General features: G+C 38.9%; 1 protein-coding gene across 3 annotated transcripts in view; it reads left to right on the forward strand.

Annotated features, from left to right (window-relative positions):
• The window catches only part of LOC147224981 (guanine nucleotide-binding protein G(o) subunit alpha), an 86,807-nt gene that overhangs the window by 39,314 nt on the left and 21,815 nt on the right, over positions 1-25,678 (forward strand). For all 3 annotated transcript variants that reach the window (XM_086163275.1, XM_086163278.1, XM_086163276.1), the window contains exon 4: positions 22,027-22,187. In XM_086163275.1, the coding sequence (XP_086019401.1) occupies positions 22,027-22,187 (161 nt within the window). The remainder of the gene's footprint in view (positions 1-22,026; positions 22,188-25,678) is intronic.

A 25,678-nucleotide genomic window follows, 5' to 3' on the forward strand; every position in this document is an offset into this window, starting at 1 on the left:
GTTATCACTGCATTTTCATTTACATCTAGTATACCTGACATATAAAGGCAATCATTTATTATTAACCTAGTCTGTCAGTGATGTAATGATTTTCTGTTATGATAGTATTATTGGTGCAAGAAGTAATAGCTGAGAGAATTAACTGGCATTGCAGTGTGTGTGTGTGCGTGTGCGCGTGTGTCTGTGTGTGTGTGTGTGTGTGTGTGTGTGTGTGTGTGTGTGTGTGTGAATCGGGTTTGTTTTGTTTTGGTGTTTTTTGTTTTTGAGAAATGTATGACTAAAGGGTATACTGATGAATCTGCATTAATTTTAGTGTCATAACATTCCAATTTCACCTGCCAGTATTGCATCATATACAATACTGAATATTTTTAATACAGTGTCAAAATATGTTTTTATTTCTTTTACATGTAAAGTCATAAAGTCAAACACATTTCTGCTTCAGTCAAATACAGAATGTGAAGAAGCCAGCATATCCAGCCTCCATTTTGACTTTTGTGGTCTTCCTTTCTTAGATGCTATGCCTGAATTCTGTGTTCTTTGTTCATGTGGTAGCCAACTGCTGGTGCAGCTAATTAGGCCAGTCTAAGAATAGACCCTTTGCCTGTACGATTACTATATCATCCTTGGCATGTAAAACTCAGATGTGTTAATCTCCAGCCTCCATTTATCATTTGGCTTGTCTAATATTCACAGAATTTGCTTGCCAAGCTATTATTTGATTGAAAGATAGCAAGATGAGATTTATGCTTTGTGAAAGAATTAGATATGCTATTCTGGTCGTTTTAATTAAATAAAACAGACAATACATGGAGTTTGTTGTAAACTGAAGATATTTGTTAAAAATGTCACTGGTGGAGGTACGACATGCATCCTGTGTGACAACAGAGGCAGCAAGGACTAAAGTTTTCTCCAAAACTTTTTTGTATCTTGCACCATACTGCAAGTAGATTTGTTTCTGCTCCTCATTTCACCAGACATACACAATTTATCCCATATGAAGTGTGTGATGTATAACTTCAATCAACTATTAACAATATAAATTGAAACCAGGCTTCTGAATGTTTTGATATTCATTTTTTCCTATGCTTTCTGTACATCCTGAAAAAATCTGTTGACAGGGAGAAAAAAAAATAGTTTTCATCTTTTTTTTTACCTGCTTCCTGAATTTGAGTGAAGGAAGAAGACGACATAGTCGACCCATCACGCTTGTAAACATTTATACAGACAGCGGTTACATTAGTGCTCTTGCCAAGCATTAGCCCGGTTAGCCAACCATCACACGCACAAAGGCAAAGTCCTTAAGCCTCAGCCTCACTGCCAAAGCACACCCGTAATTACATACCAACTGGCAAGTGACTAACAGCATCAAATCAAAACTGACTTATGAATGTGTGTGTGTGTGTGTGTGTGTGTGTGTGTGTGTGTGTGTGTGTGTGTGTGTGTGTGTGTGTGTGTGTGTGTGTGTACATATGCACAGTATTATGTGTGTGGATATATTTTGAGAAATGAGGAATCCCAGGAGAAGCTACACAGTTTTGGGACAGATTCACCAAGGGAGTGTAAGATACAAGTACTTGTAGGATGAAAAAAAAACACCTTTGACACATGGTTACATTTTGTTAATTATATATCTCTTTTCTTTCACTTTTCTGCCCTTTTCACTGTAGTGTCCTATTTTTTCCTGCCTTGTGATGTTTGATTTCCCTGGTGCATACAGTATACACATAGACACAGCGTATACACTGGGTAAGGAAGCAGTGTGTGTGTGTGTGTGTGTCCGTGTGCCTACTGTGCCTTGTAGATGTAAATTATGAAGGACATTTGAATCTATATTTGATGACTGCTCTTATTTAGGCTTTTGGCTGTGTATAGCAGATGTGTGTGTGTGTGTGTGTGGGTGTGTTCTTGTGTGTAACCTTATGGATGGCTGTTTATAGGAATCCAAGGGGTAAAAGGTTGCAGAGCTATAGTTAAAGTGTGACTGTGTATTTTTGTATAGTGAGGTCAGTGCTGTGGTCAGTCACAGCCTTTACTCTCCTTGCTTTTTTTGATTATTTCACACATGGCTGCACTTCAGCATAGATCTGTTTTTGTTTTTTTGTTTTTCAGACCTTTGAGTAAAAGAAAAGACCATTTCCCATAAAAAGTATTTTCTAATGCAGAATCCCAGCCTGAATGAACTGTAAATTTCTGACTTATGACCAGGATTTGTGATGGAAAATAGAATAGAGATTCCAAATAAATCCCTCCCAGTACAAATGGCTCTGATCATCACATCTTTTTTAGTATCATCAACAGCGCATTACTGAAAGCCCAGTTTGTTCAGACTGGATAGACTGCAGTAACAAAAAAATGGAGTCTAGCCTCCATTTGAAATTTGAAATGATGATGAAATCTGGCACAGAACTGCTGATGTTTCACTTGAGACTCCCTGACCAGTAATGTTATATATGTTATGTATTTTATTTCTGGGACTTCCCTCCAAGCCTCAGAAAAATGTAATTTTGACATCGGTCCATCCATACAGTCATGCTGTCTGGACAGTTGGTAGCTTTTTTTATTCGTAAAGTATTTTTAATAACTTACTCGCTTACTTCCCTACATGTATTTCTTTATTCATGATAAGACTGCAGAATAAGTGGCTATACAAGTGATATATGTCATTGTTGGTTAAATTATTTGCAGTTTATTGTGTCTTAAAATATTTTTCAGTCAATCTTGTTTCTTTTTAACATATGTCACCCAAATGCAAATGACCTAATTTATTGATCTCCAACCAAACATCCAGTGTAGTAAGTTTTACGTCATATAAATAGGTTAAACATAGCACCCTCTACAATATGTCACAGCTGAGATCAATGTAACATAAGAAGTCACTGGAGACTGGTGTCTTGAGGATAATAGCCAATAATCCTGAATGGCATCATTTCGCATCAAGGTTCAAGGGAGAAGGAGGCAGTACAAAAAAAAGATAGAAAACTGGAGGATTAAGTTTTCTGTAAAAACAGTAATATTTAAGATGATTTGAACAGCTTTTGTCATCATCTTATTTAATTATTCTTGATGATAACAATAAAAAAAAAACATCCGTAAATACCTACTTATACCTCAACTTGCAGAAACCATCTTGCGGACTTCTCATTTCTTTTTGCGACCCATTCAATTTTCTAACTTAAGGCTCCACTTTAGTATTACATTGTTCTATGGGAAGTCATATAATATAATGTGCCTCTGAGCAGGTATAACCCAGCTTGGCACTGCCTACCATCTCTCTCACACACACACACACACACACACACACACACACACACACGCACGCACAGATAAACACGTACATTTACATCATCATAAAAACATGCAAACGCTGTCAAAATGGCACAGTCCATATCCACAATGACAGTATATGACATTAAGTATATGTATTGCTTTAGGCGCACGCTATACACACAAGCACACCCACATAAAAACACACACCAGAACGCAGTCAGATTCCATTTCGTTCTATTTGTTGATTTGTTGAAGGACATATTTTTTTCTACTCCATAAGAGCCAAACAGATGGAGTGCTGGAGAGAATGGTAGTCAGAGAATGGGAGCAGAAGATGGTGGAGGCTGGGATCAAGAGAACAAAAAAAGCTGAGACAATAGCAGACAAACTGCAAAAGCGACGTGCGATTACAATTTGAATGTGACAGAGGAGGAAGTCAATGAAATCATCCTTTTCCAAGAAGACAGGAAGAAAAATATCAGACAAAAGAGGCCAAAATCCACATAATGAATGATTGTTGCTCAGAGAGTTTATCCAATATCAGTAAATCAAATAGAAAAAAGTCTGGCCAGCAATCAGTATTATTCATCTGACTGTTTTGTCAGTTGTGGATGTACACAGTTCTGAAGTCACTCCACACATCCACCCCCATTGCATTAGTCACCTGACGTGAAGTGACTAACTCTTGTGTCCAAACCAAGGCAAATTTTTATTGTTTTGTTTTATTCTCCTTTTGTAACCAATGTTGTTTATGGCTGGACAATATTATTGGTAAAGTAACGTCTGGAATATTTCTATTCATCCATTCCTTATCTACGGCTTGGGAATGCTGGAGCCTATTCCAGCTGTCATTGGGGAAGAGGTGGGGCTCATCTTGGAGCGGTTGCCATTTGAACACAGGGTCACATTTGGGAGACAAATAACTATTTCGTCAGTCATTCACAAATCTGGGCAATTTTTCCAATTTTTTTGTCTGGGAATTTTTTTTCCATAATTTTTAGTCTTATTCTCAAGCCCATATTCCTTTTGTGATTTTATTTAGTGTTCATGGAATGTAGGCTAGATCATTTAGAAAAACTGAAAGGAATCAATTACCTTATCCCATTGATGGCATGTATTGCTACTGGATTTGGCATTGATTCTAAAGGATAAAGGAAGAGAGTCTGTCATGGAATGCTGTTAAATTACTTTTGCCGTCCATCTCTATATGTCTGTTTATGCACGAAAGTGAGAGAGGGTGAGTGTGTGTTGGAGGGTGTTTGCACACCACCCTGGCATTTAGAGGGTAATCAATGCCCTGCTGACTACCGCTGCTAATTGAAGGTTAGCAGATATCATCAGCATGAGTCTCTCTCTCCCTGTGTCTCTCTCTCTTTTTTCCCTTTCATTTATATCCACTCTTCATCTTCTTCTCTCCCCCTAGTCTTTGGTTGACAGGACCATATTGTTGTCAACCCCATGTCAAGCACTATCCAACTTAGAACACACAAACTCATAAAAAAGTTTGACTGGGTTTTTTGCTCATTAGATAAGTCACCTGTGAAAAGTCTCATACACTCACTTGCACAAAAATGCAACACACTTTTACACTCATATATTCACACAGACACACACATCCATCAATAACATTGCATCGCTGGTTACACCATCGCTCATAGATGATGCAAATCTTGCGCAAAGTGTTTTTGCCTGTTGATACATACAGATTTCCATATACTGAAATTCCCATCTGGTTTCAGGTGACAGCGGCATAATGTATGTCACAAGGGTGATGCAGCAATCAGGCTCCTTGACACTTCCAAATTTCCCACCACACTGACGGACAAACATGCTTAGTCAGTTGTTTTGGTGGGTTGATTGTATACACAACATACAGTTTTACGCACACATACAGTACAAGGGGTTGAGATTGTTTTTGTGGAACAGACCAAAGAAAGCACTCTAGGTGAGTCACTCTGTTGTTGCTATGGTAACACCTGTGCGTGAGATAAGCCATTACTTACATGGTCTTTGAAAAAGTGGTAGGTCAAAGGAGCATGTACCACATGGTACAAAAACATGGTACAGTAATAGGAAGTGAGTTAGATGCCAGGCCCCCATTTTGGTTCATGACAAAATATTATGTGTATATATATGAATATCAGAGCAAATATTTGTTCTCCTCACTATTCCACTCAGCCTCCAACAATAGCGTCTAGCTCATCTTTCTTCAATTATTAACTTCATAAAAAGCTGTATCTGTCTGTTCATAAATAATGTAGCCTTAAATGGGGTGGACTCTTTGTACGTGTGTGTGTGTGTGTGTGTGTGTGTGTGTGTGTGTGTGTGTGTGTGTGTGTCCATCCTGTTTTCCCCACTTAGTTCCCTGTGTAATGGCCTCTAACCTTAGCGTCTCTTTGGTCCCTCCATCTCAATGGCTTCTACCACAGCATCAGCCTCAGTTTGCTTGTAATCCCTCTTGTTCCTAAAATATTTTCTTGTGAGTCAGAGAAAGGACATATAAATGCGTGAAAACATGTTAGGCATTGAATAGGGATGAATATATGCATGCAACAACATCTTTCATAATGCAAGCCTATGGAGAATCCAGTCTTATTTACCAATGTCCTTGATAAGCTTGTGTCTATGTTCAACTAACAATATATTATGTAATTATATTAAAATGTTACTTTAGTGTAGGCTTTCTTTATCAAATCTTAAAATCACTTGTAACTTCCCATGAATAATGATTGCGTGTTTCTAATTTACAAAAACGTGTAATATGGATTCACTTTGGATTAGATCCCGTTAGAGGTTTAGATTGCTTGCAAAAGTAATCATCATTTCACATGCAAATTTGAACTAAAATGCAAAAATCTTTGAAATGACTAAGCCGCTTTTTAGGAAGTGCCTGTCGAAAGTCCTTGTGAACAAAAAACACTATTCCTCAAATCGCGGAGCATACCACATGTGAGAAATGCACCAAAATAAGTATCAATAGAGTACTGTCTTTAACAACATAAGTCATTTTAGAAAAACCAAGTCCTCATATGCCAACAATAGGTTTATTTTTGTTGATGTCAATTTTGAGAGTGTTAAAAGTATTTGTTCTCTCTCTCACGAACATCCCAAAGTAGCCTTGGTGGCATCACATGTTGTCTGCTGGAGGCTGGAGTTGGTTAGGGGAATAAGCCGCTCAACATCTTGCAACTTGTACTTCCCTTTTTCACAGCCTTGAGCCTCCTAACAGTTTATGGTTTCGTCTCAAATTTGCATGCATTTTACATGACAAATCTCAATAAACATAAAAGCCACTAGGAAAAGAAATTGATTTTTGATATTTCAGTTTCTTTGTCAACTAAAATATGCGCCACAAAGACAAAATGTACACCCTTACAAAAATGGTTTGTGAGACTAAATTCAGTGTCAGGGATAATCAGCTCTAATTAGGGTGACCCAGATAGACGGTATGACGGTACATGTTACCATTATTATTCCAACAGGGCCTAATTTGAAGAAACCTTTCTGACCTCTGCTCTTGGGCTGTTTGTTTGGACTGAATTCTGCTTCAAAATGTCCCTCACCCTGCCTTTCTCTTTTTCTACTGCCTCTATTGATTGTCTGCGGAGTGTTTGACTGTGCAAGTGTGTGTGTGTGTGTGTGTGTGTATTGTGCACGTTTGTGTGTGTTTTGGGCAATGACATAACATGGGCCCCACCATGTCTGGAATTTTAATGGAAAGATCCTTCTCTCCCCCTTTCAGTGATCCTCATTGGTTTCTTCCCTTCCTCTGTCTCTTTCTTACTTTGTCCTCTTTTCTCCCTTCCTTTCATACTTTCCTTTCCTGCCCTCACTTTTCTTCTCCTCCCCACCCCATCTACCACTCCCTTCCCCCTCCTTGTACTTCTCCCTCTGCACTCAGCCTAAACAAGTTGGCCGCGGAATTAAATCTATGCCAAAGTGCTGCTTCATTTCCATGCACAGCAGCTCGCCAGCTCTACGGGAAGAGACTAATTCCCTGTGCAGAAAATTGCTATGATTCTTGTCAGCCAGTTTGAGATGCAAAAACTGGAAGATTGGTAACATCAGTCCTGGCAATCTAGCCGTACCAAACACTTTTACAATACTGAAATTGACAACCATTCCATGCCAAACTGAGACTTTGATATGTTTAATTCCAGCATGAGGGTAAATAAATATCTTGGGGTTTTTTGCCCATATTAAAAAGTTTGATGCTTTGAAGGCCCAGCAACATCATTGCAGAAAAGGGCTTGCCAATAAATTGAGATACTTTCTCAGATATCACCAAAAAGGGATTTACAGTATCATTCACATAATTAGACAGTTCATTTTTTTTTTCAATGAATGGTATTTGATGTTTTGAGATCAAGAAAAAAACGTATGAATAAATTTGCAAACAGTATCCAGGGAAACTAGGAAATCTTGTCAGCACTATTATATTACTGCCTAAAGGCGAGTACATCAAAAAGAAATATTTAGCCAAAATAGAAATTAGTGCAAAGAAGATGAATCTTATTATGGTAACAGACATACTGGCTACCGTGATCCCATCCTATATTTCAAATTTTAAATTCTGGATTTACATGGAAGTGAGAAGTATATAGACATTTTTCTGTCATCCCTCTATTTATGCTATGTAAAATGCATGGTTTTGATGTCAATCAACCATAAGCTAGGCCATGAGCGCTTTGAGATGATGAGTTTATATAATCCACCAGGCCTCTTAATGTAAAAAGAAATTGTCATGGCAACATTTTGATTTTGCATGAAAAAGCTACTGTAACTTTTAAATGGAATTTTCTTTCTGGATGGTAACTTTATTTTTGCCCTATTTAATATTAAAATAATTTTTTTTTTTTTTTTTTTAGATATTTTTGTCTCTCATGAAAAATGCTAAATCAAGTCCGTGAATCCCCCATTCTCCCCATCGGAAACAAGGAGAGGGTGCGGTTGATATTCATATTTTAGAACTAAGACAGCAGATCTCCTTAATATAAAGCATACCCTGAAATACAAAATGGGCGTATCGCCACAACCCTATTGCCACTCATATGCTGAGCTACTGTTCTGTCTCTGCACACAGTCACAGAGCTTGTTACCATCACAATGCAGTTGAACTCTGCTGCAGGAGCTAAACTGCAGTCTGCTTTGATGAAGAGGGCGACACAGGGAGGAGTGCTGCCGGACAGTGGGGAGAAACCACGGTTTAATGTCTGTAAGGGTTAATGTGTTCTTTGTGAGTTCATTCCTATAGCAAGTTTTCTATGAGGTCTGTCATGCATACAGTAATATGCTCCCCCCTCCTGTACCCCGCCTCCATAGCCGCCTCTTTTCTAACAGAGAGAGAGGAAAGGAGGACTGCTTGAATAGACCCGTAGCAGTCTGAGTGGTACGAGAGAATAGGAAGCAAGAGCAAGTGAACCCGGGGAGAAAAAAACAGGGAGGAAGATGCTGTGCATGATGTTCAAGTGCCCAGTCAGCCAGCAAGTGTTTATCTGCTGCTTTCTAGTCTTATACTTCAGAAAGCTCTACCCTCAGGCTAAGGACCGTTGACATAAACTGGCACACACACATGCATGGCCACACAAGCACACACTGCACTGCTTCATCATGCTTGGATGACTCTTTGAGCCTGACAAGTGACAGCAATTGTGTGACTTATTAATCTACTTCTGACTTCCACAAAGAAAATGTGTAAACAGATTCAAATATTCAAAGTTTGAATTTTGAAGATACATTCAAGCACGACCAAAAAATATTGATGATGCCAGACATGTGAGGGCATGTAGGATATATATGGTTTCAGAGGCAATACCTTTAGTAATTTTCATGAAAATCTGTTCTGTCGCATGACCCAGGAACATCATCCAGACTTTTGTGTCCAATTTCAAGGTTCGATTGTAGTTTTCACCAACTGCCTGTAGTCAGTATTCGTAGTATGGGTTATGTATTGTCAATAATTGAATTAATTTGATTGGGTCTTTTTGACTTTCTGTTCAGAGACCGATGCCATACTGGCCACTGTGAGAAACTACATCCATCACTGTCTGTATGTCTTTATTGTGATTTTTGTCAAAAATGACATTGTGACTCATGTTGATTCCAATAACATGCAGAAACCCCTCAGAGCCATAACATTGGTATTTTATTCATTGCCAAAACTGGCTTTCAAAGAGAGATCATACATTTCTTAATCTAAAAAAAGCCTAAGCATGTTTACCAGTCAATGAAAATTTGGCTATTCTTTTTAGAAGATATGTTTATAATATGGTTTCCACTGGATATCATTGCTTCCCTGCTAATATTAAATTTAACACATGGGCTAAAGCTAAAGACTTAGGTTGAATAATGCATTCCATTGAACAAAAGGCTCCGAAGTAGTTTAAGAGAGAAGCTGTGTAGAAAGGTCCTCTGCATCTTTAACCTGCAAGTCAGTGCAATGTTATCAAACCCTCCAATACCCAAAACAATTGTCTTTTTTATATCAATAACTCAAATAAACAATTTTCTTGTTGCTACTGACCACGGTGTCCATTGTCTAAATGCTTATCTAACCCTCAGTCAAGGATATAGGCTGGCTTTTTTTCATCTAGAGACTGAAATACAGAGAAGAACCTCCCGGAGTCCCCTTTTACCCAGTGCTTCAGGCTTCAGTCATCATCAGCCGAGGTCGACCTCAATATTTAAACATCATATTCATAAAACAAAGGTGCCGTTGTACGAATGTCCTAGAAAAAAAAAATGGCGATGGAGGTTTTACAGTTGCGATCAAAGGATGTGAAAATTAATGGATTCCTTCAAATTCATTAATCAGGATGCATTAGTGGAATAAGTAAATACATTTAAAAAAGGGGAATATTTGTGAAATGTGTTTACAGCAAAAAGTGTCATAAGCAGTGTTCTCGGCTGAAATGAAACACACAGCTCTGTCACAATAGTGACGCAGTGGGTTGTAAGACACACCAAGGCATATCTAGGATGGGCTGATCGGCATTGTGCGTGCATGCATGTATGTGTGTGTGTGTGTGTGTGTGTGTGTGTGTGTGTATGTGTATGTGTGTGTGTGTGTGTGGTCTGTGAAAATAAAGATAAACTAATCCAACAGCTGTTATCTTTAATGGCCACAGCCTGAATGCATAGATACACAGTGTGTAACAAACTGTTCCTGATTATCAAGTGTGTGTCTGCGTTTTTCTTTTTTCAAGTGCGATGGGATGAGGTTTATTCTTTTCTCTCTTTCTCAGGGTTTCTAACTATTCAGTTTTCTATAAAACCCTCAGCCAGTTTCTGAGATACTTACTAGTTACCGTAGCAACCAAGCTCTGCAAGCTACATCCATGGAACACTCAGTCATCAGATCACCTGACCACATATTTCCATCTGATTGGACCCTGTGTTTCAGTCTATTCACTTACTCTTGGTTGGAATGGGGCCCCTAACAAATTCTCTCTCCTCTCATTTTCATGCTCTTACTCAATTTTCTCTCTTCTCCAAGCTGTCTACCACACTCAGTATCTCTCCATCCCATCCCCCCTTACTTGGGTCTCATTTGGCATCCACAGGGTTTGTGCTACATCCACGTAATGGTGGTAGCATGGCGTTTGCGTGGGTTAACATTCTGTGATATGAAGGAAGAAACATTTGTTGGTGCACTGAGATTGAACTCAGCGCATTCAGAGATATAGAAAGTGGAAAAGCAAATGTGTGTTCCGGATATTTGTTTTGTAGCAGAATTTAAATGCAGGAAGTAGGGTTTCCATTGGAATTCTGCACTTTATCTTTGCAGAAGTTGTTCGAAGTATAATTTCATAGATTGACAAGTAGATATTGGGCAGCTACTCTCAGGTAACAGATTGCAGGTATCCATCAAACTGAAGTTTTAAAAGATACATTGTGATTGGATGAAAATAAGAACCCTGTAGCCCCTATACCATCCTTTTAAATGACGTTAAAGTTTGATTGACACCTTGTAATGCATTCTAAATAGTTGCCAAGCTGCTGATAAAAAACAAATAGTTATATTTAGGTTCTTTGGTCCAATATTTTTCTGACTGAAATGTCAAATAATGTAATTGCATGTTCATTCCAGTCTTAATACCGACAACTAACATCCATGCAGGAAGAGGACTACATTTAATAATTAAAGTCCAACATGCAGCCTAAATCTGATGCTACACTGACATATGAAATTGATACTCTTGTGACGGGGAGAGGTGTCATAAAGGTGAGGTGTCATATCTGCCCTGGGAAGAAATACCTTAAAAGCAGGATTTGGTTGAGATTACAAAGTCATTTCTATTTGTGATCAAATAGCACCTATAGTTGCATTTATTTTGTCCATAGATGTAAGCAGTTGGTTCTGCAATTCTATGTTCCACTGGAACTTGGAGATCAGAAATTCCTCTGACTTGGAAAAATCTAATAACATACCCTGTCAACTTTGACTTCCCAGTCAGCAGCGGCTGCTTTACCACCATTTCATCTTTTGACACCATTTCCCTGGCGGCCCACATGGGATACTTTAAGAGAACTACAAAGATGCTTGGAGGTTGGAGGACTGTCATTTCCCAACCCTTATAAAAGAATATTTGTCTCTCCCTTAATGCCATTCAATTGATCCTTTTTCCACCTTCCCCGGACGTCTTTTTCAGTAGAGAAACTGCAGTTTTGCGTCACAGTGCTAACACAGAATCAGTCAAGTTCTGGAGGATAATTCCAAATCTGGAACTGGAGATGTATCTTAGAATTCTAATCGCTGAAGTTTAGTGCTAACATACTACTCAAATATAACAGGTAATGTCTTCTTCATCATTGTTTGGTTTATATAGCCTTCCATTTCCTGTAGGTGCTGTACTTCCTAAAAATGTATCAAAAGCCTAACTTAATGAGTCCTTTAAGTGCATTTTTCTCACACAGTAAGCTGCTTTGCGCAACTCTCCTGAACATGGCAAAGCCATACTCTTCAAACCCATCATTAATGATCTTGTGACTCTCTGGTGTTCTTGACCTACAGATTGAGAACCACAGACTTATGAAAGGACGTAGTTTTATCTTGTCCTGACTGAGAAAAATTATATCCGCTATCTTTACTGGAAGTCAGAGACTTGAAAATGCTTGAAATTGGATTCAAATTTGGTCTGCTGCAGAAGATAATGATCAAATTCAGTTCAACGCATTATTGATAACTCTTCGATTTATTTTTTTAAGTCATATATAGAAGGAGTGGAAAAGAGGGAATGTTATCTGAGTCTGCTCTTTTTGCCTTCTGCCATCCCTTTGACCCCATGCGTCCCTGGACAGCTGTAAGACCAACTCAATCCACTTTATTTTTACAGGAGTAAAACAATGGAACTCCTAATCATAGAATGACGGCATCATAATCATTGAAAATTGGGGAGAATATTTGCTTTTTCCAGACTACAAACTGACTGTTTGGCACCAAAAGCCAACTTTGGTTTGATTCTTTTAAAGTCTTTAACCTCTTTTGCCGGATGAGAGTTTGGCAAGCAATTGAATCAGAGACGTTGGAGATTTTTTTTTTTTGCTGTGCCAGAAAAAGGTTTTTTTTGACTCAAACTGTAGCTTCACTTTTGTTGTTGGCTGAGATGTAAATGAATGACTCAAAGACATTCCTTTTGTGCCACCACGTTATCCTGCAACCCAGGTTGCAAGTCAACATTGACATTAAATAGATCCATTAAAATGACTGGCTTGGATATCAGCGAGGCACATATTGGTATAATGCGTTTAATTAGTTAAACAGGCAGAATCTGTCATTAATATTGCATTAATATGGCTGTTTGTCTTGGCTTATTGTAAATAATCTATGTAGGCCCATAAGCAAACTGCAAAAAAAAATAAAAAAAATAAATGATGATTGTCACTGCTTGGCATGAATATAGATATAAATGGTATGCAAGAAGGAAGTGCAAATAAATGAACAAGAGATAATGTGATAAAGATTCAACCAACAGAACCCAAGATTTCCTGTGGTAAACAGTTTGCAGTGTAACCATTGTAATGGGAGAAGGGGTATTTGTTTGAAAAGAGATTTGGTACATAATTTGGTCTTATTAGCAAAAAAAGGAGAAATAAATAAATGTTCATCAGGTTTATTCAGCCTTTTTTTTAATGAGAAAGGTGAAAAAATGGATAGGATACCTTATTGTGGCTGTCGTATGCCGTTTTTCCGTCTCATCGTGACAAAGACCATTCATGCCACCCAAGCATATTTATGTCATCTAACCAACTCAGATTGGTTACAAATCACTTGTGACCCATATTTCTCCCTCCCCGTGTAATTAGATTTTGTATAACTAGTGTTTATGTCATGAGCTTTGCAGACTGTGAGGGTTCAGATTTGTGAGTGAGGTGGTGTTGGCGGGAGCCGGTGGGGGACATCTTTGTTTGAACTACTATGCAGCTGCTAAGTAGAGACACACTTTTTAAATTGGTAGAGTGGAGGATCGGTGTATGTATCCTCACAGGTGGGACAGAAACGCATCGCCATGGCAACATGGCTTTTCAAAGTCACAGCCTTTGTATTGATAAAGGGGGGGGGGGGGGCACGGGGGTGGTGTTGCTCAGGTGTTATGATTGGCCTACTTAGAGACGAAAATTCCTGCTTTGATTCCCAAGCTCCTTCTTACGTGTCGAGATGTTGTTGAGCAAGTCACTCAAACCACCCAGGCTGTGCTCAAGGTCCATCCACTATGGGTTAAATGTAGTCACGTTTCGGTGATCTTTTACTGCATGGATGACGGAATATGACAAAAACAAGGGGCTTTCGCCTTCCTAGTAACACTTTCCAAACATCTCTCAAAGATTATAAGTGTTGACAAATCAAGAAATTGCACTCATGTGTCTAGTCAAGTTAAAAATACAACCCCTTTCCTGGACTCTCCATGTAATCTGGTAAATAAAATAATGGAAAAATTGTTGTTGAAGGTTTGTGTATGTGTCGATATTGAATATTGTTTTAAATTCACATCTCAAAAATATCCATCGGGGAATGATTTGCAGCGCCTACTCAGCTAGTGCAATTATGAAATTATTTTTTCTGTGTGATTGCAGGGTGAACGGGTGTCATTATTTAACATCATGGCTCTGTTCCACTTACGTATTCCCTAAGGAGTGTGCTGATCCGCTGTTATACACGAAGTAGAAAACGGCAATAATTATATGAATCAATTACATTTGTTTAAACCATGCAGTGATGCGCAAAAATGACTGCCATGGAAATGGTTTCGTATCAGAATATGTTTCAGTTATTACTAAAGTAGGCAGATCTTGCAAGTCTGACTGGGAGATCTGACTGGCCAAGTTATCCAATGTATTTAGCATGTGCATGTATTTAGCATGTATCAGATCTAGTTAACTGCATTGGGCAACAGTTGTCATGCTCTCTATGTGAACAGCTAGTGATCTTTGCATTTCAGTGACTGAAGTTTTTCATACGCTTTAACTCATGTCAAACATAGCCGTGTTTGGAAACTATGCTATGTTGAGTCAGCGGTATTGTGCTGGCCACAATATATATCAAACTGGCACTTAACATGCAAGCACACCTGTGAATATCTATCTATTCACTATCCAACTTAAAGGACTTGCAGGCATCACATATCACCACATTGCAAACAGTTTTCCAGTTCTAAGTAGTAATACATGGAGGAATTTTATTATTTTTAGCCACTGTGGATAGAGTAATGGCCAGTAACATCCTGGCACATCTTTCTGAGCATAATCTGGCTTCTTTTTTAGTGAGCTGAAGGATAATCAATAGCCTGTAACTTCAGACAGGGAATTTGTAGGTTTCAGTTTTACATGTAATGAATAATGCGGAATGGGATACTTTTCAAATAAAGTTTTTATTGGCCATTTGATATTACTCTAAATTAAAAATCTATTTTCAATGAAATAAGATGGCCACTATTTACCTAGAAATTATGATAGATGTAGGGCATGAGCAAGATTTGATTTTCTTTTTTTAGTTCAGGGAGGGAAAAAAATGACAAATGATATGTATAATTTGTGTGTTTAAATGAGATTGCCTGTTAGCTGTTATTGGAAGCGCGCTGAGACTAAACCATTCTTTCCAGTCCTCTGTCGCATCAATTTGTTGACATGAAGTCAACGCTCAGATTATATTCTCTTCACATTTTATGGATCCATGAGAAAAAAAACAAAACAAAACTGATTTGTTCCATGATTTTAAGTCCCATCCAGGAAAAGTGTGTATTGCAGCACCCCCCCTAGCTTAGGGTTTAGGTAAGGACAGTCGGATTGATTTTTCCCTGCACTCTAGCGGATATTTACGACTATCAATTTGTTTTAACGATGTGCTCATTCAGTAGCACCCTGTTCATGTCTCCTATTCGCTGCATCCTTCCTCTGTGTGGGTGAGGGAGTTTCGTGTGTGTGACTATGTGGGTAGATGCTGATTTGGGTGTGGTTGCAGGACGTCCTGCCAGAGTGGGAGTGGAAGAGCCATAAAAAAGCATGGGCAACACAGCAAACAAACATAATGTCTCTTTCTCTCATCCGCACACACACACATACACACACACACACAGCATGAAATGTTTGTCAATATATGTGTTAGAACTCTATTGGGGCAGGCTACAGGAGGGCAGAATAACAATTAAATATTTCATCACTTCCATTATTCAGGAACTGCTACAGAGAGGGAGACAGTGTGAGGGAATAGGGGAAGCAGGAGGGCGTGAGTGTGTTTGTGTGTGTGTACATGCGTGCGTGTCGGCATGTGTGGGTGCAGAACAGTAGCAGAACATATGGGTCTCTGCGTCAATAACAAGTTGAAATGAATCAGTTTTAGAGAGAGTAAACTATCATCGCAGCCTTTCAATTTTTAAGGCTTATTGAGAGGGAAAAGATAGTAGCATAGCGGAAGGAATAGAATGCAAGATGGTACAGTAAAGTACATGACAGGAAAGGATGGAGGGATATATGATTGATCTGTAAAAAATGATGCTGATGAAGGAGAAGGAGGAGCTGAGGCATATTGAATAGGAAGGGCACCAGAAAGAGAGGGAGAGAGAATGGCAGACATGATTGCATTCCTTGGAGATGAGGATGGTCGTCATGGCAACTGCAGCTGAGCGTCACGTGATGCGGAGGAGTAAGAGAGAATGGGAGGGTGGGGCATGTCAGCAGAAGACAGGAGGAGAGGAGCAGAATGAAATGGTAATGAAGGGAAGTGGATGAAATGCTTGGAGGAAAGAAGGAGGCAGAGAAAAACAACAGACGATAAAATTGGGTCTTTTTTGTGATTTTTAATGACATCATGTAAGAGTTTGTCCGCAAGAGAAAGGTCAAACAATAAGACCCAAACAAAAAAAAGAAAAGGGAAAGTGTAATGGAAGAACGTGATGGAAAGAATGAGCCCGGTCCCAAAAATAGAAAAGAAGAGAGGAAGATGGGAGAGAGGAGAGATAGAGAATGCCAGTCATGTTTTTCATCCAGGATCACCACTTGGCGAATTCTCAGCGTGACGTCAACGACGAACATACCCAAACGCACCCTTCAATTTACAGTTCTTTCAAATCTGACATTCTGTTGTGTTTCTCTCTCTCCTTGTGTTTTATTCATTCATCGTACTGTGCAGTCTTCCACTACATAAATGTCTGCTTTATGCCACTTTAATGTTGCAAGAGCTCACAAAATTGAATGAATACAGTTGCAGTGTTATTCAAGTAATTAAGATTTACCATAACATATACCAGCTAAACCTCGACTGCACATAGGAAGAGGAGTGTGAATCTGTGTCTGATATATATTTTTCCATTTCTGATGGGACCTTACCTAGCAAAAACAATTATTCCTAAACAAGTAATATTAGTATTATCATTTAAATAAGTAATATAAATAATAAATGGTGTCCCTCTTTACGTTGCACTTTTACACCTTGTGGTTTCGAATCGCTTTACACTAGATTGGAGGATTGGATTATACGACTAAACGGGATGAGCCAATTTAAATATGGCTTTAGAATTGATTTATAGACAGGGTCATTTAAACATCTAGCTTTATCTGTATATCGCAGGAGTTTGTTTTTAAACGCAGCTCAATTTATCGGCAAAGGTGTGTTCATTAAAGAAAGCCCTCACCGGGAGTCACCGGCTGTTGTGTTTGAATAAAAACCATCTCATCTACCGAATAAAGAGAACCAATATTAAATGTTCAGCCCCCTTTGGAATTTCTGCAGATACAATTTATCATTCGTTTCATGTGCAATTAACCATTAAAAAGCAATTTGTAAAACTAGTCTTCCTTATCAGCTAACAAAAGTCAATTGTTTTTGCAAATTACACATGCTTGCACCAAAATAATTGAAAGTCAATATCTCATGACAGAGGATCGCAGTTGATAAATGGCTTTAGATTATATAATGCACCGTGTCCCATAAGTCCGGCACATGAGAGATGAGCGGCCTTGTTTATGGTTGCCTTTCTCAGGGAAATGTTGAAAAAACGAAAATTTGTATATTACACTTAAAACAAAATATAACATCTAATTGTTATTTTGTGGACATTCTTAAGAAGTCATCTAGGGACTTGTACAGGGTTTCAAATATATAAGACACTCTGATCATGCACAAATCAGTGGTACTTGAAATTGTTGAAATTAATTGTTTATATAGTAGTCCAAACCGTCCATCTCCATCACAAACACACACGCACACAGATAGTGACCCCGTGTCTTCCAATATGTCTGTTTCAACAGTTTCCTTGGCTTGGCGTGTAGATTTTAAGTGTGTCCATGGCCCACTGCCCAGCCCCTCAAACTGGAACACACTTTCTGGACACTCACACTAACACATACAAGACAGGCTCAGTTTCCTCTCACACTGTCTCTTAATCACGGATGCGCGCGTGCATACACGCACATTCTCCCTCTCTCTCCATGTCAGGCATTGTGTGGTCACTGACAAAGAGCAGAGAGCATCAATAACAGAGAGGAAGCTGCAGCAGAGTTATTCCCTGCAATAAGAAATATTTAGATCAAATCCTCTCCAAAGGAATCGGCGGCTCGCTGGGGACGGTGGAGGAAGAAAACTGTTTAAAAAAAAATGCTCATTCAGGGTTTCAGTTGGCAACAGAGAAGAGTATAGATTAGGCTATAAATATATCTCGTGGACTTTTTCCACAGGCCTCCCGAACCAAAACAAACGGCCTGTAATTGCTATGTCACTAACATTGTGAAAAAGGGAACTGAAGAAGCCTCTCGGATGAGAGAAACGTCCTCGAGTAGAGTTGCCGAGACCAGTCGCTGCAATGAGAGTTGACGACGATGGTGGAAAAGACGATTCCCCAATTTGGTCAACCAATGTGTGGAGCCAGTGTTATCGCAATTTTCTTGTGAAATAACTATGATTGCTCACTCTCTCTGCAGATCATTAGATAGAATGGGAGTTGTCAGTGGTGGAAGGCAGATGGGATTCTCAACCACTTTTGGTAAATAGTAAAGGTCATAATGGGTGAGGCTTGTGTGTATGTGTGTCGCGTGGAAACAATATTTGCTCTTCCTAATTACAGGTGTGTTATTGTTATCACATGATACACAGTGGGATGAATGCTTGAACGTGGCTTATAAACTGATTCATTTGATTAAGGATGAATAGGCGCTGAACATGGAGATACGCTCCGCAAAAGGCCAGAGACAATAAGAATGAAAGGTTATCCTTTTAAGTGCTGAAGTGATCTGATTGGCTATTGAGAAGCATGAGGGAAAGTAAGAATCAAGAGAAAGGAGCAGATGCGGAGGATGTAGGGGGAGTGATGAAGATGATTATGACAAAACTGCTGATTGTCTATTCAATTTCAATGCGATCAGATGTTAGGATGGCCATTAGGCTTGACTGATGTGGAATAACATCCACGCAAGCATTGTAGTCACTAAGACAGAAGCCGAATGTCCATCATTTAAACTGATAAAGATGTATACACTCTGTTTCAGGGCGGAAAAAAATGCTAATAGCTAAAGGAAATGTGAAAATAAGAAAAATAAATGTATTCAGAACATGTTGAAGAAGGTCAAACCATTTAAACTCCTATTTGCAATGGAATATGCCAGATAAAAGAACTGCATGGCGCAAAACCCAATTAGTTATTTGATATACGACACGGTGTGAGGATAATACTGTGTTTGTTCTCAAGCAGGCTACTGGAGCCTGTCTGACAGGCCATAAGGTGTTTGCAGCTGAGTCAAGGCTGCACCACGAATGTAGTTTTATTCAGGGTTAGAAGACACAGGCAGCTGTGTTTGTCAACGACAAAGCTCACCAGCTTTACGAGGTTACGACCAGACAATGTCTTGTGTTGTTTCTGCTCCAGATGAAAGATGATTAGACAAACATATCAAAAAAAAAGAAAAAAAAAACATACAATAGCTGCCATTGCAGTTTGAATGCTGAGAATTTTTCTCTCGAACTCTTGTGGATAAAATGTCCTGATGGCCAGAAGATTTCTCGCTTCTGCATACAAAGTTACTTTAGATTTTATCCAGCCAATCTTTTCGCTGGCAGCGTCATCCCGACCCACAAGACTGAAGTATGAGCACTTGTCAGATTTTAACAGGGAACTACTCCTGTGTGGAGCACGGGCAGTACGACGGTCCACCGCTGCGTGTATGGCGAGATGCGTTCGTACAAACACAAGTTTGATAATAGAAACTCAACAGATCATAGGATTCAGGGGCGGAAAAGAGATGAGTTAGAGGGATAGAGAAAATAGAAGGCGCAGTGATGTGACTCAATGGATTATTATAGTGCAGCACTGAATTGCCCTTTGTTTTGAGAATCATTACATGTCAATTTTTTTTGACATTGTTAAATCCACAAAATGTCAACATTGACTGTCCTCTGTGTGAATCCAGCAATGGTCTTATCAGCCTTGAGGTTTGTCTGCTTTGTGCATAGCCTGGATTATTTGGTCCATTATAACCATCAGATTCAGTGATCTAATCTTTTATCCAGATTATTAGAGATGCCATTGCTGAATGTAAAGTTTTTCTATTTCCATTTACCTAGTCTGAGAAGCAGATCTAGACAAAACCGAGAAAAATTAGACAAGGTAGGTAGAAATACAGGTCAAAAGAGGACAAAGGTTAAAAACAGAGGCATGGTTCAATGAGAAGACAAATGGTGAGGAGCAAGATATAAGGACAGATGAAGGACAACAGATAAAAGAACGATGTAATAGGATGAACACTGATAGAGGTCAGCCTGAAAGACACTGTGTCACCGATGATGATGAGGTGTTCTTAATGGCTGAAAGGATGAGCTTAGATGACAGGTGGTGCTGAATTTAATACAGAGATTTATGGACAGGAAAGGAACGTGAGTGCAAAGTCAAAGAGTGATGCAGACCCAGAAAATGACAACACAAAACAGGCATAGCTGACAAGAGTGTGAGGTTTCCTGGTCACATCTCAAATCTGAAAAGGCAAAAGCAAAATGTGAACACGGAAAAACCTAGTTGCTTGTGTCTCTCTCAAGAATCCATTTATCAGAAAGTTTAGACCATTTCCCAAATGTGATCAGAGTCAGACTGGGATAATCCTAAAGAAAAATATAATCAACTACAATGTCATGTCATTATTTTTTATATTACTGGATTGTAAACAGATCATGCCTCCTGCTATGTATTTTTAGTTTGAGCACTGTAACACATATTGCATCATTACATTTGGCTATAATTATATTACCTGCAATTTTTTAGATCCTATTCCACTTAATTGCAAAAATGTCTGATTTCTATATGGATGAGTGAGTAGGTTTTATTTTATTCCTATCAAAAGCTTAAATGTTAAATAGTAGATATTGACTTCCCAGTGAGTTGTTTTTTTATTTGTTGTTGTAGGGTAGCACAACTTTTTGAAGAGCTCTCATTGCTCATGGCTGGGTATTTCCATAACATAGCGTAATATCTTAATTCATAAATGACTTTCAAGGTCCACGGGGAACCATATGGACTTTATATAAATAGCCTGACATGAACCTGAGCTACGAGCGTATTGACTGGACTGAATAACCTAATCCACTGCAGTTTTTTATAAACTGTGACTCCCCCTCACTTATGTCAGTTATCGAGAGCTGGTTTATCTTCCCCTGGGGCAACCAGAGCCATATCAAGGTTGGTGCTCGGAAAAAAAAAAAAAAAAAAGATAGCTATGCATTCCTGCCTCTACTCTATACACGTGTTTAGTGATATCATGTCATGCTCATCAATATTTAGAAATCAAATATTATGAAGCTACTTTGTTCTCTAAATTGTTTGCCAATGTTACCATTTTTAGGATGTAAAAAAATTGAATCTATCATATGAATGGCATTATTTGTGCAGCATGTCTCTATATCTTCACTCACTGGGGGTAATTTGGAAATGACACATTTTTTTTACAAGGAGTTGAAAACATTAACTTTCCCATCCCCCACCTAATTGTGCTCTTTTCCTCTGTCATCGACTCTAATTTCCTTTAGTAATGAAATCTTCTATTCACATCTTTTTGTCTTTAAATAATATGACAACCCCCCACAAGTCACGCTTATTACTTACTGCATATCATATGCACATTGTCAGAAGACCCGGGATAGTCATTATTAAAAAATCAGCGATAATATTCTACTAAGAAATGTGATGTGTTATGATGGTCCACCCACCCGTTTATGATCTGCAACGTTTACACAAAACTTGACATGACACTAATCCTCCTCCTCCTCCTCCTCTTTCTCTCTAGGCGGATGCCAAGATGGTGTGCGATGTGGTCAGTCGTATGGAGGACACAGAGCCTTACTCTGCTGAGCTTCTCGCCGCTATGATGCGCCTGTGGTCCGACTCAGGCATTCAGGAGTGTTTCAGCCGTGCCCGAGAGTACCAGCTCAATGATTCCGCTCAGTAGTATGTCACTCTGATTTCTTTTTATATGCTTGCCCATGTGTGTGTAATATAACTGTGTTATCTTCTCTGAAAAAAAATGACATGGCCTATATTGGTCCACATAGCTCTATTTCCTGAGTTCCACTGAAAGTGGGCGCTACTGCTAATCACTCAAACCACCTTTTCCACCGTGTCCTGTTTACCCATCCACACATAACACTGAGTTAATAACAGGGAATGTGTCAAAGACAAATACAAGCTCAGTATCTTGCAAAAGGATGTTTTGACATGGTCTCTGGAGAAGCCAGCAACTAGAAGACAGCTATTCAGACTCCTGAGCTTTGTTCTGATATGACTGTACCGGTGTTGTTCCTGGAACAACCATCACCATTAACCCATCATATCCCCCAGCCTAACCCTAACGTAAATGGCAAAGTTCCAAGAAAAACACTAATACAACATCAGATAAGCCAGATTCCACCTGCCCAGCTTACTTTTACGGATGAATGATCACTTTTGAGTATCCTCCCCCCCAAAAAAGCATACAAACACACAAACATAAACACATAATTATTTATAATCTTCTTACAGCAATTAAACACAAGCTATTACAACACACAGTCAATCACCATTACAAGTACCTGGGCTGATTCATGCTGAGTGCTCCTGTACTGGTATAGAGAGAAAAGTAGCAAGGAAGGCGGGTTGGGGGGGAATTTCCTTTGAGTGTTGTATGTTTTATGCAGTCCTTGCTAAATTGTTCACTCTATATCCCCTCAGATTATTAGAAGGGGCACGATGGAAAATAATGAAGAAAATGCCAATGGGGTTGCTATCATATGGGGTTGCCAAGAACACATACCTCACCCACTCCAGTTGTCCCCAGTAGTGTTTGTCCATCAGCGACTTCATGTCTTGCAGATCCTGTCTAGTTAGGTAGACAGATTTTTCTTTCGCAAATAATCTTATTATTATGTTAAACATAAAAAATATATCAGCATTCAATTTGGATCGTATTGTTAAATAATTATGACTACATTTCCAACTTGAGTGACCTTTCATTTGGAATCAGTCTGAATTTTGGACGCCATATGTTAGGAGGTTAAATGGAGATGATTGGACACATCAGTTCTTCAAGAGTGTAACCGTAGCAACAGTGCTACATTGTATTTAAAGAAGTTTCCAATCATCTTATCTAAGAAATCACTTTTTAACTCAGTAGATAGGGGTCTTTTATGTATTATGTGACTCCAATATATAACAAGCCACTTAGAAAACATATCAATATTATCAAATATCATCATATTTATTTACATCTGGTCACTTAACTCTAATAGCATCCACTCTGCATGCAAGTATGGATACCGGCAATTGTGAGTGCCTGTTAGTGTGTTAAATGTCACATTAAAGATTGATGCACACTTCCTATTGTGTTGTGGCCTGTGGTGCCGATAACACCCACCGCCCAATGAACTGGTAGGGCAGATAGGCCACATTCAGTGTGCTTGTGTGCCCCTTTCTCTAAAACCTCCAACCATTGAAGATGATGACATTTCTCTACTGTTAACCTCCTGAGACCGGATCAGGATTCTGTAATGAATTTTTAATGTGTCCTTGCTAGTCGGCATGTAAATAATAACAAAATGAAAGAACTGCCTTTGGGCTTAAAGAATTTTTCACCAAAAAGGCTATTTAGGTTTTGATGAAAAAAGATTCTCCTTCTCGTAGACTAGAGTGCAGCATTTAGCAAAAAGAATCCATTCGATTGTGGGATAGAGCAAAATTAATAGATTTAACATAAGTGCATACATAACATAACTACAGCCTCATTTGAGGACCCGGGCTCTCAATTTATAAGATATTGGAATCAGATGTTAGATGTTATTGTAATTTTCTTTTTATTGTTTTGTTTTGGTTTGTTTTGTTTTTTTTTTTGTTTTTTTGTTTTTTTTTCTGGCTCTTTTGTGTGTGTGTGTGTCTGGGGAAGTGGGGTTTCAGTATGTGTCACACATGCCACGTAAAGTGTGTTTTTATTACATAGAAAGCATAAAGCTCCAAAGTAGCAAGTACCGCCCGAAGCCTCAACTCTGTGTGCAAGAGCCCTGCATGTCCTGACCTATTTACCACAATATGTGTTTTACATTCTTTAAAGCCTTTATGACATAGCATGTATCCACTTTGCATTCCTTTCAAAAGTAACACAGATAGGCACTTTCCATGCAACAAGAAAACCAGAGAGAATAATGAGAAGCACTTCCTTGGACTAGAGGATGACATATAATCTTTTGGCTTTATTTTCCAATTTCTCTCATCATGTTTCGCTTCTAAAAATATCTAAACATCCTACAATGAAAGACAAACATGTAAAAAAAGTTTCAAACAAAACACCTCAAATGACATGAAACATTTCCCACTTTCCATGCCATGCATTAAACAGAGGAGAATTGATTCATGAAAATGTTTGCATGTCAAATGTAGATGTTGACAGTAAATTGGAAAGTTTGTCTCGCGGTATATTAAAGCAGGAAATGTCTTTGAGTAGAAAATGGCTTTTGCAGAGAAATGCCAGTTTACGAGCCAATTCGGTTTCTTGATTTATAATCAGATGGATGTTTGATCGGTTTCATTTCTGCAGTGAACATCATGCCAGAGTTAATTGCTAATGTAGCCTCATTACGCTGAGTTAATACGGATTGTGATCAGTATGATTCTGCCGTAAGTTGGCGAGAACCTGAAGAATTACCCACTGCCCTTCATCTGTATGACTGTGTTGGTTTCTCGCCCAGATTTTCCCATTCCTTTCCAATATATCATTTAATACATCCATGCTTATTTTTAGCATCCACTCATTATACACCTTAATAATTTCAAGCTTCATCATCTATTGGAAAAAACATGTACAGGGGGAGGTAGAGTGTGGGTGGCAGCGTATGTGTGCGTGTGTATCTGTTTGAATGAGTCAGGCTGTGCGCGCATTAACAAAATGTCGCGCGGGCGATGCTCAGCATCACAGCTTGTCCAGAAATCTTAGTAGTTTCATCACTGAAAGTGCGCATACACACACATGCACATTCATCATTATCTCAGACTTCATTGTCTCCACTTGTCTGTCTTTTGGGCCTTAAACCCTTCCCGTTGTAATCTGTAATAAAGTACGTCACAAGGGAGATGAGACAAGCATGGAGTTAATCGACTTATTGCAGCATGAAGAATAGTGTCAGGATAACTTTAACAAAAAATGTTAATGCAGGGGTGGTCCCCATTTTTTATGTCCTCTAAAAGCCAGGCAGCTCAGACACACAATATTTGAAGAATTAATAGAATTTACATCGCTATGCTGCCTTCAGGGCACAGCTGTACCGTATGTAACAGTAGTCAGCAACTGCAATAAATCAGCTTACCTCCTGGACACCATAGAGATGTGCTGGCGCCAAAGCAAGTGGGTGCAAGCCTTTTTTTGTTAGGACTCCTCCCACCATTGTGCAGTGCAGTGCTGAATCTTTGAAATGCAA

Source organism: Fistularia commersonii, chromosome 17, assembly GCF_037954325.1.
Source record: "Fistularia commersonii isolate RoL2024-O1a breed Wild chromosome 17, RoL_Fcom_v1.0, whole genome shotgun sequence".
NCBI classification, from domain to species: domain Eukaryota; kingdom Metazoa; phylum Chordata; class Actinopteri; order Syngnathiformes; family Fistulariidae; genus Fistularia; species Fistularia commersonii.